Source organism: Odocoileus virginianus, chromosome 3 (assembly GCF_023699985.2).
Source record: "Odocoileus virginianus isolate 20LAN1187 ecotype Illinois chromosome 3, Ovbor_1.2, whole genome shotgun sequence".
Taxonomy (NCBI): Eukaryota; Metazoa; Chordata; class Mammalia; order Artiodactyla; family Cervidae; genus Odocoileus; species Odocoileus virginianus.
In genome coordinates, this window is record NC_069676.1 from 75737816 (window position 1) to 75753471 (window position 15656).

The window sequence follows — 15656 nt, forward strand, 5'->3', positions numbered from 1 at the left end:
TGACATTTAAATCTTTATTGATATCATTTTGTTTATGAACTAATCAAGCTACATATTCTTCCACACCGTATCCTTACAACTTGAAGCCAAGAACTTTTCTCAGTATTAAAAGTTACAAAAAGGGTTTAGTTACCTATAAACATCAGGCACAAATCTAAGTTCTGAACCAAAAAATACTTTTAATGCAATTAATATTAATGTTTTTCAAAACATTAAATGGAAAACTTCCAGTTTCCATTTATTTTTCAAATAAAAGCCACAAGAAATTAATTACTATGTTAAACAACAACTTGCTTATATCAAATTATGAAGAAAAGCATCGTGTCAATTGCCAGGACCTCAAATTAATATACTCAGGCTCTGTATAGTTTGATTTACTCTTTGTTGTAAAACTGCTAACTTGAAATAAGGACTCTGTATAGACACCATATTTTGAAATCATATAGATAGTATATCCATAACATTTTATGATAGTAGCATCACATTCATTTATTTTGTTAGAAATTATTCACAGGTCCTAAATACTAGATAATTGGAATGTCACACTAAGGAAATTACCCTTATTATTCTAATTATATAAATAATCTAATAATTATATCTCAGCAATAAAAAGATATTCTTTAATATTGACCGAATACTTAATACATTTTGTAATTAAATTTCTACCAGCTTTCTTAATTTTAGCTAACCTAATATAATCTAATAATCAGTTTTCCTTGTTTACAACAAAGCAAGCATTTAGTTTCTTTTTGTGATAAATCCCACACTTTTTTTTTGGTTGTATTTAGAAAGACAAGAATAGTTTAATACAAGAAAACAAGAAATGCTTTTAACAGCTGTATTATCTTGTCATTGGGAATCTATGACTAAGCTTCAAAAAACAATAACAGGGATGAAAAGATACGGAGAAAGAATTCCATAAAATAACATTAAAAATGAAAAAGGCAAAAACCCACTCTAGTAGTCTTGCCTGGAAAATTCCATGGCCAGAGGAGTCTGGTGGGCTACAGTCCCTGGGACTGCAGAGTTGGATGTGACAAAGCATGCACACACCGAATTGAACTGCACTAAGATATAGTAATAGGTAACTGAACTGCAAGTAGATATAGTAATGGATTAACACACTTGAAACACAGGGCAACCATGTGTCAAAAACATTCAACAGATTCACAAAAACCAAAAAGAAGAGGACACAAAAAGGAAACTCATCAAACCACAAAAGGAAAAACAAATTTTTTTTTTTTAAAAAAGCAACAAAGAAGAAACCAAAAATTACCTGGAAAACAAGGTTAACAAAGGCAATAAATACACACCTATCAGTAATAACCTTAAATGTCAATGGATTAAATGCTCCAATTGAAAGATGCAGAGTGGTTGACAGGATAAGAAAACAAGAGCCTACAATAGGCTGCCTATAAATGACCCCTATGGGGCGAAGGACACACATAAATTTAAAGTAAGGGGATGGAAAAAGATATTTCTTGCAAACGGAAATGACAAGAAATTGGAGGTAGCAATACTCATTTCAGACAAACCAGACTTTAAAACAAATGTCATAAAGATAGATAAAGAAGGACACTATATGAGGATTAAAAAAAAATCTGGATCCACAATGAATTTATGGACTGAAGAGTTAATATTACACCAAAATGCCTTTGTGTTTTAAAAAATCAATACTCTATTACACTGTATATATGAAGCTTCATTGAACTATTCTCTCTACATTTGTGTGATTGAAAATTTCCATAATATAAAATAAATAAAAAGGTTCTGTCAACAGCAAATGAACAGAAATGTTCCTTTGACTAATAATCCTGTAAATTCAATACTGCAGAAGCTTAGTATCTGGAAGAAATTTTAGTAAACTTTGTCACAATGTCAAGCAACAAACTAATATTTTTGTGGTTATAATTTCTTTTCACTACCTCTAATAGTTTATATATTTTAAATGTATTCTATTCTTGCTTTAGTCTTACTGTGTTTGCTCTTGGGAAATAGAATAAAAAGAAAAAAAGTTCCTATTAAAAAAAAAAGGCAAAGCAAAAAATAGCACACATTTGGCATAGATTATAACTAGCTTATAAAACTCAGATCTGCCATTTTGACACTGATTAAGCTGACAACACATATTAGCTGCCTTGTCTACTATAATGGTTGACCTTTAAAAATATTAATTAGATTGTCACCTACCTGCAGTCAAGATTTTTCAAGAATTAGTTCATTCTTTCTTTGTAGCTTAGGCTTATTGACCATAGAACAATTTATAGCTGTTAATGTTTTATGATGTTGGCATCATGGCAAATTACAATCTTGAAATGCTTTTTTAAAAAATTACTGATTTGAACACAATGTTTCCTAATAAAATTTTGGCAAAATTGAAAACTTTAAAGTTATCTCCAACATATGTAACCTTCTTTGTTTTCTTATTTTTGTTTAAATTAAAAACTTGGACCACATAAAGTGTGTTAAATACGGAAGGTTTTTAAAACAAATCGCTTTGAGAGAATCTCTTTTCAAAAATTATCTATAATTTATATATCTACAGTGCATAGTATGATGGGACACAGTACATTTTGATAACCCCTAATTATTATGAACTAACCAATAAAAAGATTTAAAAGGATGAACATTTGAATCTTCTAGTTCTGTATTTTTCTGGTTAAACGTGAACAAAACGTATTTTCTAGCCATGTCTTAAAAATTAACTAACTGCTTAATTTGTTCTGTTTGCAATGATTGTCTCCTTAACAACATCTTTTTACTTTTGAATTCTTTGGGGAAACTAGGAACTGTTGGCATAAGCACTTTTTGACCACAAGAAAGAAGGCTGGAAATCTTGTTGCTGACATTGACATCTGATATGGGAGGGTGAGGGTTCACATTTAAGGGTGGCAGGAATCCTGGTCTGGTTTGTGTACTGTTGTGATCTAAAGGGAAAGCTCCTGAACCACGCCTTTCTAAAAGGGCATGAGTTCTCCTGCTCAGGGGACCTGGGGGGATATTCTCCAACAATTCTTTGGACCCTGATAGCAAGGAAGAAGATGGCGAGAGAATCTTTTTCTTTCCTATATGTGCTTTGCCATCGTCTGAAGCTGCAGGGGTAAGACCAGCTGAGAGCTGGGAATCAGAACTGTAGTGATTTGCCCCTGAGTTTCTTTTTTGAACTATACTTCTCAGGGTGGAAGCAAATATTGTCTGGTTAGAGTCTGGGTCCTGATCCACTGGGATGTCAATGCATTGCTGATTTCCTTCAGAAAAAAATGATTGATGATTTACTTCGTCAAATGACATCTTTCTTGAGCTGGCCTGATCAAAGGCTCTTAGCAAATGCGCAGTGTCTTTTACATCAATACTTTGGTGCCTAGTAATGAATCGCTTGGAAAGTGCCAGCCGGTTGGCTTTGTAGGATAATTCTTCCTCTGGAGTAATATCCTGGAGCTCCTCTTGTAAGGAGGCCACTCTGTGCATTAACGAAGGAGGGCTCCTGATCCAGTGAGGAGCCTGAGGGAGCTTGGGCCCGTTAGGGGCCAGACCAGGCTTCCTCACAGGGGAGCCTCGATCCCCAGTATCATCATTGCTTCCTGCAGGCTCCAGATCTTTAAAGCCAAAAAGTGTCGTTTCAGTTTCAGAAGAATGTGAAAGTGGCGATGAGGCTGTTTTTAAGTCTATTTCTGAAGGAGAGGCACAGGTGGCTGGGGTATGACACCCATCCATACCCCCAGGAGGCATATTTAAGTACTGTTTGGTGGTGTGTCTGCCAGAGGGCGATTTTGCTGTCGTTATGATAATGACCTCTTTCCCTTTTGCCTTGCAAGCACTAAGGAGAACTTTCAGGGTCTCTCTATCTTCTGAATTTATAGCATAAACCAGGGCCGAGGAACTAGAATGATCTTGCAAGCTGAGGTCGGCCCCGCTCTTTAGGAGCAACGAAACAACTTCAGGACCAGCTTTTTCTAAGCAAGCATGCATTAAGGCAGTTTTCCCAGATTTGTCCTGTATGTTGGGATCAGCATTGTTTTCTAACAGGTACTTAACCATTTTGGCTTTACTGACACTCTGGTGATCAACATGTTTGGTCTTACAAGCAATCATTAAAGGTGTTTCCCCACGGTCATTGCTTTCATTGATGTAGGCGCCACCTTCCAACAAAAGTCTTGTTAGGCGAAGCCGGCTCTGATGGACCGCTTTAATTAGAGAATTTCCATCACTGGAAATTTCTACACATTCATCCATCTTCAAAAGTCAGAATCAATACCTGGTTATCAAAGAAGATGAAGAACAAAAGATCAGTTGGAATTAATGTCCCAATTTATATTCATGTTGTTATTCACAATTTCTGAAATATGTCTAGAGAAAGAAGACATAAATAAGATTGTTCTTTAATAAATACAGAGCAAAATAGTGAATTGCAAAATTAAAAATAATTTTAGAATAGTAACAACCTTTAGGGCATTCAAACTAACATTTACTTTTAAAATCTTCATTGAATATTTATGACATAACACTTGCCTGGTATTTCTCTAAACCCCACATTAACTAAATAATCATCATCTTATTTTCTACTTGGAAAAAAATTTTTTTAATAATATTAAAATGCAAATATAAGCCAAGAAGCCAAATTTATGTCTAATTGCAACTGAATCAACTGAAATAGAACATGTTTATGGCAGCTTAATATAAAATACTTCTTAGTATTAAATTACCTAAACATGCTCTTCAATTAAATAATATAATTAAGATCTAGATTTCCAATTTGAGGAGGATTTTGATGTTTCTTTTAAAGGATGAAAAATATCTGGACTACAAGATGTTAAAATAACTGATGTGTCTGACACTGAGATAGGAATGGTGAGAATGTGATTATGCATTTTTCTTGACTCCATTATTTAAATCATATACTGACTAGGTTATGGGGTTAGCACCATACTATTGGGTTAAATTTTGACAGCTGCTCCAAAGGAGTTTTCTAGGCTAAAAACAAATGAAGGCATGTAGACTTCATAAACATTTTGTTATCATTAAAATGGAAGATGATTTATGTTTAATTTATTTAAATAATTTAGATTCAAACTCACTCAACAGATAATTTCATTAGGTGGTAAGAATTATATCTTTATTGACAGTCAAGGACATGTTAGTTTTACAACAGTCCTTGGAGCTAGGGATAAAAAGCAAATAAAAGTTTATGTAATATTTAAGTCTATTTCATTTAATTTGGCAGCTTTGATAAATTGAGAAGGATTATTTATTCTACTCATTTACTTTTAAGATTAAGAATATTGGACATGAATTTCTATTGGATAGTAGAATAGATAATAAATATGACTTCTTAAAGAAAAGAAGAGATGAAGAGAGCAGAAAGAAAGTGAAGAAAAAAGGGACAGACATGTACACAGAAATTAATGCAGTGATAAACAGCTATAAGCTCTTAATATTGTGATGGGTGCTGAGCTATGAAGGTACAGGCCCCAGCCCTGAGGAGCTTATACAGTTCTTTGGAATAAGCAGCTGGTTATGGCTTAAAGTCATGAGAACACACAGACTTTAATAGTGTGAGGACGGAACAGGGGCTTCACGGAGACCAGCCATTTGAGCTAAGCCTTAATGACTGTGAAAGAGTTTGGCAGGAAGAAAAAGGGGGAACGGAGAAGTAGAGACCATTCCTTGTGCAAAGACCTGAAAACTTTAATTAGCACAGTTATTTATCACAGATCAGGCTCTATACCAATACCATAATCAACTTTAGGAAAATACTTTAGCAGCTGATTACGGTTAGGGTGATACGGCAGAACAAACACATCTAATTTTTAACCCTGCCTGAAACCCCGTAAAAGTAAAGATTTTTTTTTTTTTAGAAAGATAAACTCACAAAGATAGCAGGAAAAGGACAGAAGATGACAGTAACATTTTGGAAGCCAGAAAGCAAATGAGCCAGTGGTAAGTGACTCAGCCAACCTGAAAAGGCTGTGCTTCGAGTCATCGTGGCAGAGTTGAGAACTAGCCCGTGTACACTACAGAATCCTCGAGAGAGGCCGCAGTCGGAGGCTCTAGAACTAGCTAGTGGAGCAAGTGGAGAGTACAGCCCTCCTAGAAGGTTAGGAGAAGGGCCGTGAGAGAGGCAGTTAGATCCCTGGGATTTGCTCCAAGAAGTGTGGTGGTCCTACCTTGGACCACCAGCAGTGGCTCTACCCGAAACTTGTTAAATGTGCAAAATCTCAGGCTCCGATCCCAGACCTACTGAATCAGAGCCTATGGTTCAACTAGATCCCCAGGTGACTTGCATGCACATTAAAATATGAGAAACACTTCGCCACTCCAAGCCACTCGGAGACAGAGGACTGTCACTTCCCACCTCAAAAGGTGTCCAGGTTATTCTCCAGAAACGGTGAAACAGAGAATCTCTGGACTGAGAGCCGCTGGGTATATCTGAGGACAAGAAAACAGGAGAATAAGTGACTGTATGCTTCTTGATTAGTCGCTAAGTCATGTCTGACTCTTCTATGACCTCATGGACTGTGGCCTGCCAGGCTTCTCTGTCTATGGGATTTCTCAGCCAAGAATACTGGAACAGGTTGCCATTTCCTTCTCCAAGGGATCTTCCCAATTCCGGTACTGAACCCTTGCAAATCCATATCTCCTACACTGCAGATTCTTTACCACTGTGCCACCACAACGACGGTATGCTTACTGACCATCAATATCAAAGGACTCACAGCACTGACCCCCTACTCAGCTTCAAGAAGGATGGCACCCATATCTTTATTCTTCATAAGAAAATGGAATAGGCTTCTCTCAAGAATGTGACCTACCAAGGAGAAAATACCTAGAGTGCTGATCACAGGGATTCTTCAACATGCCACCCAAATCATCCCACAGGGTTGTGTAAAACATCACTCATGTGTTCAAAGCTTGACATTAGCTTTTTAACCCAAGCCCTTTAATCATGAGCATGCAAACAAAAAAGCCTCTTATATTAAAGGTAGAGACCAGAACAAATAGGAAATGCAACCTGGAGAAGTCCAGAAAATGAAAGCTTCCAAAACTCATTGTCCTCAAAAGGATAAGAAGATATTGTAACCATGAAACAAGGATACGAGTCTATTAAAAAGAATATTGAGAGACTGTAAAAAGCTCTCAAAAGATAAAAACATGATACAAACTGCCAAACTCAATAGAAGGGTTGAATAATAACGTTGATAAAATCTCTAACACAGTCAAGCAAAAAGAATAGAAAGAAAAAAAATGAGAAAATTAGAGGACTAGATCAGGAAATCCAAGATTCAACTAACAGAAGTTCCTGCTAGAGAAAATAGTGGGGGTGGAGGAATGGGTAAGCAGGAGAGGCAATGATGAATAAGATCAAGAAAATTTTCTAGATGTGAGGGACACAAGTTCTTGAATTGAAAGGGCCCAATTAGAACACAGCACAATGGATGAAGACAGACCCTGACCATGGCACATGGTTGTAAATTTCCAGAACACTGAGAACAGAGAAGATTCCACAAGTTTGGAGGCAAGTAAGGGGAGTGGAATGGATAAGTCACGTAGTAGAGGATCAAAAATTACAAAGGATTCAGACCTATCAACAAGAATAATGAGAGACAACAGGGATATCTTTTTTTTTTAATCTAAAGGATAAATGATTCCCAGGTTACAATTCTCTGCCAGCCAAACCATTAGTCAATAATTGGGAATCACTTTCAGTTGAATCCCAATTCACTTTCAAGAATCTACTGAAGAATATGATCTATCAAGATGAAATGGTGGAACAAGAAAGAAGAAACGAGATCTAGAGATCATCAGAGGAGAAGAAACAAAAATTCCCAGGAAGATGGTGAGATGCCAGGATAATGAATGTGCACAGGCATCCTCTTTGAGATTATACTGCCATTTTACCGTCTTGTTAACTGAGGACCAAATGCCCAGGTAAGCATTTGGAGCAGTTAAAGAACTGCTGACCTCAGTTCTTTAACTGGCTTGCTTTTTCCTCACCATATCTCTGCTCTCCCCTCCATGCTCTGCTTTCTGGGGCAACCAATGACACTCATTTCAGCCCTGCTCTGAGATGTTTTGCTTCAACCTGCTCTGAGATCTGGGGATAAGTCATTTTGTTGTGTGTGTGTGTGTGTGTGTGTGTGTGTGTGTGTGTGTGTGTGTCTGTTAGTTGCTCGGTCATGTCCAACTCTTTGAGACCCTATGGACTATAGCCTGCCAGTTTCCCCTGTCCATGGAATTCTCCAAGCAAGAATACTGGAGTGAGTAGCCATTCCCTTCTCTAGGGGATCTTCCTGACCCAGGGATGTAACCTGGGTCTCCTGCACCACAGGCAGATTCTTGACCGTGTGAGCCACCAGGAAGCCCTGAGCTTAGGAGGAGAGACTCAAAACCCATTGCCTTTGGATATGCAGTATCTGGTCTACACTGTAGCCTGCCAGAAGTCCTGTCATGGTAAACCCATGTTTCCCAGGATTCACCCGTGACCTTGCCCAGAAGGGCTCCTGTAAACGCTCAGGGATGCTGAGCTGAACTGAGACCCAGAGATTGTTCAACTTATCTTCTCCTGAGAACTTCTGCCATATTTTGGCAATATTGATCTTCCTTTATTCAACTAATCTGTGCTTGCTACCCAGTTTGCCAAAAAATAAACAGTCTACTTAAGGATTATATACAAGTGGGAAACTGGGGAAAAAAGAAGAAAAGGGAATGATCCACACAACAGTTAAGACCAAAAGACCTCTCGGTGGGGATCAGGAGCATAAGGCACTTTGGGAGGGACACAGAGAGGTTTTTAAGATTCATGTGATGTTCTGTCTCTCAACCTGGATGGTGTGTATATAGGTGTCCATTTTATTTTTATTTTTAAAATAGTATACACTTCATATACTCCTATATACAATACTACTATTCTCTATTGTAAAATGGGATATGTATACAAAAAAGAACATAATATTTATGTAACAATGTCTCATAATTAAAAGGTCTCAGTTTTCACAACATAAATCACTTTTTGTGGTGTTTTCAATAGTATTTACTCCTAGACTTTCAAGGTATTTCAATTAGTCAGCTCCTATAAGCAGTATTCAAAAGGATATACTTATTCATTTCCACTTCAGTTTCATTAATGATGTTAAGCAAAGAACAACCACTCAATATATGCGTCTATAAATACAATGAAAGTAATACATAAAATATATTATTTTTGTCCTCTGTGCAACCTTCTAAAAAAGCTATTCCAGAACCAGATGTACCTGCAACCTAGGAATTTATGGTCGGCTGACAGATTGGGGCCCAATTCAGAGGTCTATTCAGAATGTGAAACATCTGAAAAGAGTTCGCATGAGACAGTGATCACAAAAAAACCCCTTCTTTTAGCATTTTTCATATACAAATGGGTTTAATAAAGCAAAGAGACTTATAGAAATGAGCTGGAACATAATATAAAATATAAAAACTACTCTGTAACTGCCATTTGAGAAGAGGTAATAGTATCAATCATGTAAAAACACCTCTGACCAAAAGCAGCATTTGAGAGAGATTCAAATGAGAACCAGTTGCCAGATACCAGATTTCAGTATTAAATATAGTTTCTAGTATTGGAGCCAATCCTCTTCCTTTTTTTTAAAGTTTTAACAGAATCTTTTGGAGCAACATTCAAATTTTTTCACCTATCCTCATGTAGAGACCTTTCTTCACAGTGCTAAACCTGGCCACTTCCTGCCATAACTTGCCCTCCCACAGGGAAAGTTTCCCTCTCACTGGGAGAAGAAGGGGAGCTGGCTGGGATGTCTAGGCCGGGCAGCGGTTCTGCCGCGGTCCTGTGGAAAGAGAAGATGCCGTGGGCTCCAGGGCTTCAGAGAAGCTGGGAAGTGGCACCACTAGCTGGTGGCAGCTAGCAAAGGTGCGGTCACGCATCTGTAGGCAGGCCCGCCCCCGAGTACTGCAGGCTGTCAAAACAACAAAAGCTTCACTTGCTCATTATAAAGACTTCTAAGCCTACTGGACTGATCACTTTTTAAAAAAAATTTTAATTTGGTATTGGGGTACAGCCAGTTAACAATGTTGTGATAGTTTCAGGTGAACAATGAGAAAGGACTTAGCCAAACATATACATGTATCCATTCTCCCCCAAACATGCCTCCCATCCAGGCTGCTACATAACACTGAGCAGTTCCATGTGCTATACAGTAGGTTATCCATTATAAATGTCGGACTGCTCACTTTTTAAACTGTTTACACTTAATAGGGAAATTCTGAAATTGTTTAAACATTAAATTTTTCAGAAAAAAAATGTTACCATGTACTTTATTCTCCGTGTATATATTTTTGGTTTCCTAGTGTCTCATCTTGTCATCAGGACTTTATTGGAATAACCCCCTTGTCTTCATGCCTTCACCTTCTTTCAGCCTATTCTGTTCTCTCACCTCATCCATTTGCACATCAAAAATGCTGATACTGAAGTTTCACTAATTTACTCTTCACAGAGGTGAGCCCCACCTGGGATGAAGACCACTTCTCCGGGCTACAGTGATCCTAGCTCAGACGTGTTCCTGCCTTAGGTCTCTTCCTTGGAAACATCCCCACCCAGGGCACCTCGTGCTAGTATGGTGTTCACACAGTCAGGCTCTGTTATAATCTAGCTTGTAAATGATCCCCCAGGTCAGTTACACCTTCCAAACAGACTGTTCAACTGGAGAAAATCTGAAGGTCAGGTAGACCCAGATTCCCACCCTGACTCTCCTAGTTTCTAGCTCTGTGCCCTGGTCAAATATCTCAGCCTCTCAGAGTCTTGGGTGCCCCATCGGTGGAAGACAATCATAAAACATTCATCCCCTGGGGGCTGGTGATGAAATCAGACAACACCTGGAAAAAGACTTTCCAGTATGCCTTCCTACTCACTGTGTTCTTCTTTTAAAAATTTTTATCTCAGAATGTAGCCATCTTTTATTTTTATCACGTCTCTACAGTGAAAAGTGAAAACGTTCATCGCTCAGTTGTGTCTGACTCTTTGCAATCCCATGGACTGTAGCCTGCCAGGCTCCTCTGTCCACAGGGATTCTCCAGGCAAGAATACTGGAGTGGGTTGCCATTTCCTTCTCCAGGGGATCTTCCCGACCCAAGGATCTAACCCGGGTCTCCTGTATTGCAGGCAGATTCTTTACCAGCTAAGCCCCTGGGGAAGCCCACCATGTCTCTAACTCACAGGCTATTTAAATAACATAAAAAATTTTAAAATGTTGTTTTTTTAGAATCTGTAAATAATGTTTGTAAACATAAATGAAACCTAATAAGTGAACTATGGAATAAGCTACCCCTTTAAGGGCATTTTCCTTATAATTCCCAAATACAGTAATTTCAGCATTAAAGATATGAGTAATATAAGATATTAATTATTAAACAGCCAGATAAATTGCTTTTATTTTAAAATTAAATTGTCTTTAACGAGGCTCATGATTCATCATGGCATATTTACTCTACTCTTTTACCGCCTCTTTCACTCTTCTCCAGGGGATCTTCCCAACCCAGTGATTGAACCCAGGTCTCCTGCATTGCAGGCATATTCTCCACCATCTGAGTCACCAGAATGGTCTCCACCTCCCAAGGCTCTTCTAAATTTTTTAAGAAGATTTCTATTCTGAAGAACAAAGAAAACTGAAAGAGGGTAGCATCAGATGATCACTTTCAAACATGCTGAGGAGACAGAGGTGGGGGTGGCATGGTTAACTGCCTTAACATAGTAGAAGCTACAACATAAATCCCCCCAGGGAGATGGCCCCAGCGAGAAGGGAGCCAGTTTACCAGCAGGACCCCGGAAGCTTAGGACATGGAGGTTCCAAACGACACAGAAATGGGCAAAGAGGCACACGGTTGAACATGACAGGATGGTTGGAGAGAACAGCTGGACCCCCCAGAACTTTACCCCACCCCAAGTAGACAACAACTCTCCTGGGCAAGAAAATGATTTGTTCTCTAAACAGATTGATCAGGAAGGCTCCAGCCGCAGAAGCCACGTGCTGAAAATGGGGGAAACTGAGAGTCTACAGGCTGTATGGTGCAATTCCCAGCTCGCTGCCCTGTCACCAGGGGACTGGGAGGTAGGAAAAAGAAGTAAAAGGCACTGGATCTCAGAATTATGAGCCCTATTAAAAAATCTCTATAGATAAGTGAAGCAATTCAAATCATAACCACATTCGCCCCTCCAGACACCCACTTTAAATGGAAATAGAAAGTTACCTGAAAATGTTATTCACAATTTCACACTTCACTTATGTCTTTTCTCTCCTTGGATGAGTTTTCTGTCAGCCAGCTGTCAGTTCCTCCTAAAGGAAATCAAAGCTATTCAGAGCTACATAAATACCAATAATTTGTCCCACACATCTCTCCCATTAGGAGTCTAGTTTTTTAATTCCCTGTTAAGGAAGACATCCCCACGGTGTTTATGCAGTTAATCATGTTTCACTGTTTATAAATCTGTGAAGTGTTAGGAGTGGATTCTACGCAGGGCAATCCTGTGTGTGTCCACACACAGACACGCACTCACGCACACAGGACGAAGGCTGCCCTGCAAGGACTGTTGAGCTGTGGGATTCACCTGGTCTGCCCCACTCTGTGCTAAGGTCTGCCCCATTGATGTGGCTGAGGAGGGAAAGGTCGGAGAACTCTCAGAGTCACTTCTCTTACCCGCCTGCTCAGCAGGAGTTAACAGATGTTCCCATGTTCCCTCTCCTCTGTCTCCTTGCTTCTTAGACACCAGCTTCCCACAGGGTAGAGTTCTGTTTTGAGTACCTGATTTGTGTGGTATCTATGGACTTCCCCCGTGGCTCAGCGGTATAGAATCCGCCTGGAATGCAGGAGACGCAGGGTGGGGGTTTGATCCCTGGGTCCGGAAGATCCCCTGGAGGAGGGCATGGCAACTCACTCCAATGTTCTTGCCTGGAGAATCCCCACAGACAGAGGAGCCTGGTGGGTTGTGGACCATAGGGTCATAAAGAGTCGGACACGACTGAAGTGACTGAGCACAAACAATTGCCACAGGGGCCAAGGTGCTTTAAAAGTCATCTTGCAGATAATAGGCTTGGTCTTGCCTGTGGCATTTTTCTCCCCAAGCCACCCCTAGTTTTCCTGTCATTTGGGAAGAAATTTTACTTTCCTTTGAGCCTCTTAGTCCACCTCCAAACAGGATCTATGCTTCCTCCCAGAAAGTTATTAATATTTATCTGGCCATGGTGAGAAACAGCAGCGAGAAGGATGGGGTGTGTGGAAATTAACAAATGGGTTTCAAGCTGGAAACTCAGGCCCTCACCTCTGCCCCAGGTTACCCTGTCTTTGCGCTGCCTGCAGGGGACCAGAGCATGCTCAGAGGGGGCAGCAGGCTGTGTGGCAAAGCCTGGGGCTCTGTCTCCTCCCAAGTCATGAGCCCTGGAGAAGATGTTCCTCTGAGCCTCTGTTTCCCCATTCCTAAAGTGGGGATAATATTTACTGACAATGACTGTGAGGATTTCAGAAGATCCTTATATATTTGCCACTTAGGAATTCAATCATGTCAGTTTCTAAACATACATCACTCAATGCAAGTGCTCTGGGCTAGGGGGTCTGAGAATGGGGGCTAAGGTGCCTCCTGTTCCTCCACCTACAATGGGCCTAACAATCACATGGAGAGCTTGTTAATTAGATCCCAGGCTCCACTCCCCATAGGGGGTACTTCTTGTACATACTTGGGAAAAATCTGCGACAAACTCATCCCCCAGTCCCACTTCCTATTAGCTATCAGTCCCTGCCTGAGGCTCCCCCACCAGGCTGTCTCCATCATTTCACCTCCAGGGCATCTGAGGCTTAGCTCTGCTGCAGGAGCGAAGGGCAGAGAGAACTGCCCTGCCTCAGAGTGGGCAAAGAGGGCCCACAGGTCCAGAGAAGAGTGTGGCCTTGAGTTACAGCAGCCGAGGTACTGGAGGTCTGCTGCCCTACCCTTCCCAGACAGGTCTGAGAAAGTCAAGCTTTGTAGTGGGCAGCCCAGGCCAGTACATGGAGGCCAGCTGCGCCTGGAATGAGGCAAGCCTGCCTACCACCAGCAAAATACGCATCTCCTTCCCCTTGCAAGGGAAGGGACAAAGCCAGAACAAGAGATGCCACTGAGATTGTCCCAGGGAACGTCATGACTTGCCAGGTAAAGTGTTCTCTGGCACTGGGCTTGTAAGAAATATTTAGAAACGACCCAAGCTGGTACAGTTTGCTGTCTTTCCCACACGTACCCCCAAAGGGCTGGTTACTTCTACCTACTGCAGCCGACCCCAGGTCTCTGGTGCTGGGCCCTGGGGAAGCTGCACCCTCACATCCCTCTGCAGAACCCGCACCCCCGCCCCCCTCCCGCAACCCTGCCTTCCCAGCACACACACATAAAGACATGTAAACCTATACCGCCAAGTCTCAGGGAACCAACGTGATGGGATTTCCAGGCTGCCGAGGATTCTGGCGGCGTCCTCACAGTCCTCGCGGCCTCCGGAACGGAGTTGTTGCCTCAGTTTTTCCCGAGAGCGGGGAGGGAGCGAGCCCGAGGAGCTGTCGGAGAAGGGCACAGGAAGGTGACTGGGGCGACAGCGTCGGGACACCGATGGGGGCGGGGTGCGCGTTTCGGCGCCTCTGCTCGGAGCCAGGGCACAGCTGGCAGGCTGAGGCGATGGCCCTCCACGAGAAGGGGTTCTGAGCAGAGTCGCTGCGGAGCGCTCCCTGCACCGCCCGCCCGGGGGACACGGCCCTCCTTTTGGGAAATGGCACGCCCGAGAGGAGAAGCCATTGCCCCTCTGCTGGGGGCAGGCGCACCTCTGGACCCCGGTTCTCTGACAAGGGGCCTGGGGTCCTGGTGCCAAAGCTGTATGGCCCCAACAGGCTCCGGGGGCCCGGCTGCCGGCCCCTGTGTGGCTCGCATTTGTGAAGACCGTACTGCAAACCGCTCCGCAGCCCCCGCTAGCCCGCACCCCGCGCCCCACGCCCGGCCCGCACCTCCCACAGCCAGGCGGCCGCAGGCACCTGCGGAGACGCGCCCAAGTCCGCCCCTCCGACCCGCGCGCTCTGGCAGCCGAGCGCGCGCCGTTCCCGCTACGGCGCCGACCCGCGCCCGCGAGGCCCCTGCCCGAATCCTCTTAGATATCCTGCGGCCGCGGGCTACCCTCATCACTTCCCCAGCGCTGCAAGGCCGAGGAGGAGGCGAAACTCGCTCGCCCGCGAGGTCCGAGCCCGCGCCGCCGCAGAGCCCCCGCCAAGAACGGGCGGGGACTGCGGGAGGCGCGAGTGTGGGTTCCGCGGAGCGCGCCCGGCTCGGCGGGGCAGAGTCTCTGGAAAGGACCCTGCACTCCGGCGACCCTCGGTGGGCGCCAGGGCTCCGCAGTGTCAGGGAGCGGGAGATGCCGGCTCCCAGGGCCCAAGTATACCCGGCGGGGCGCACGGAGGCCCTGGGCCCGGGCTGCGCGCTCCGCGCCCTCCTCCTGGCAGCCGACACGCAAACCAAAGTTTTCCTAAGTGCAGCCCGCACAGCCGGCGCCGCACACTGACCTGCGACGCGCTGTCGAGTCGGCGGGGGGCCTCCCGCCTCCCCGGTTCCGCTCCGACCCTTCGTGCCGGTGGACCCAGGGCGCCGTCCGGGCTGGGATGCTGTCTCCGCTGGC

General features: G+C 42.8%; 1 protein-coding gene across 3 annotated transcripts; it reads right to left on the reverse strand.

Moving 5' to 3' along the window:
* On the reverse strand, nt 1-15173 carry ANKRD34B (ankyrin repeat domain 34B). Of its 3 annotated transcripts, none has more exons than XM_070465758.1 (5): nt 15022-15173; nt 14407-14553; nt 12232-12317; nt 6353-6426; nt 1-4255 (listed from the first exon to the last, which is right to left on the reverse strand). In XM_070465758.1, exon 5 carries the CDS (start codon nt 4231-4233, stop codon nt 2695-2697), a length of 1539 nt encoding a protein of 512 aa, XP_070321859.1. In that variant the 5' UTR covers nt 4234-4255; nt 6353-6426; nt 12232-12317; nt 14407-14553; nt 15022-15173; the 3' UTR covers nt 1-2694. The 3 variants fall into 3 exon arrangements, with proteins under 3 accessions (XP_070321859.1, XP_070321860.1, XP_070321861.1); XM_070465759.1 differs by lacking the exon at nt 15022-15173 and adding an exon at nt 12679-12838 and having other exon boundaries at nt 14413-14487; XM_070465760.1 differs by lacking the exon at nt 6353-6426.
* Nucleotides 15174-15656: the final 483 nt, after the last annotated feature.

Excerpts from the sequence above, each read along its gene's own strand:
- ANKRD34B (XM_070465760.1), bottom strand. The coding sequence starts at position 4,233 with ATGGATGAATGTGTAGAAATTTCCAGTGATGGAAATTCTCTAATTAAA.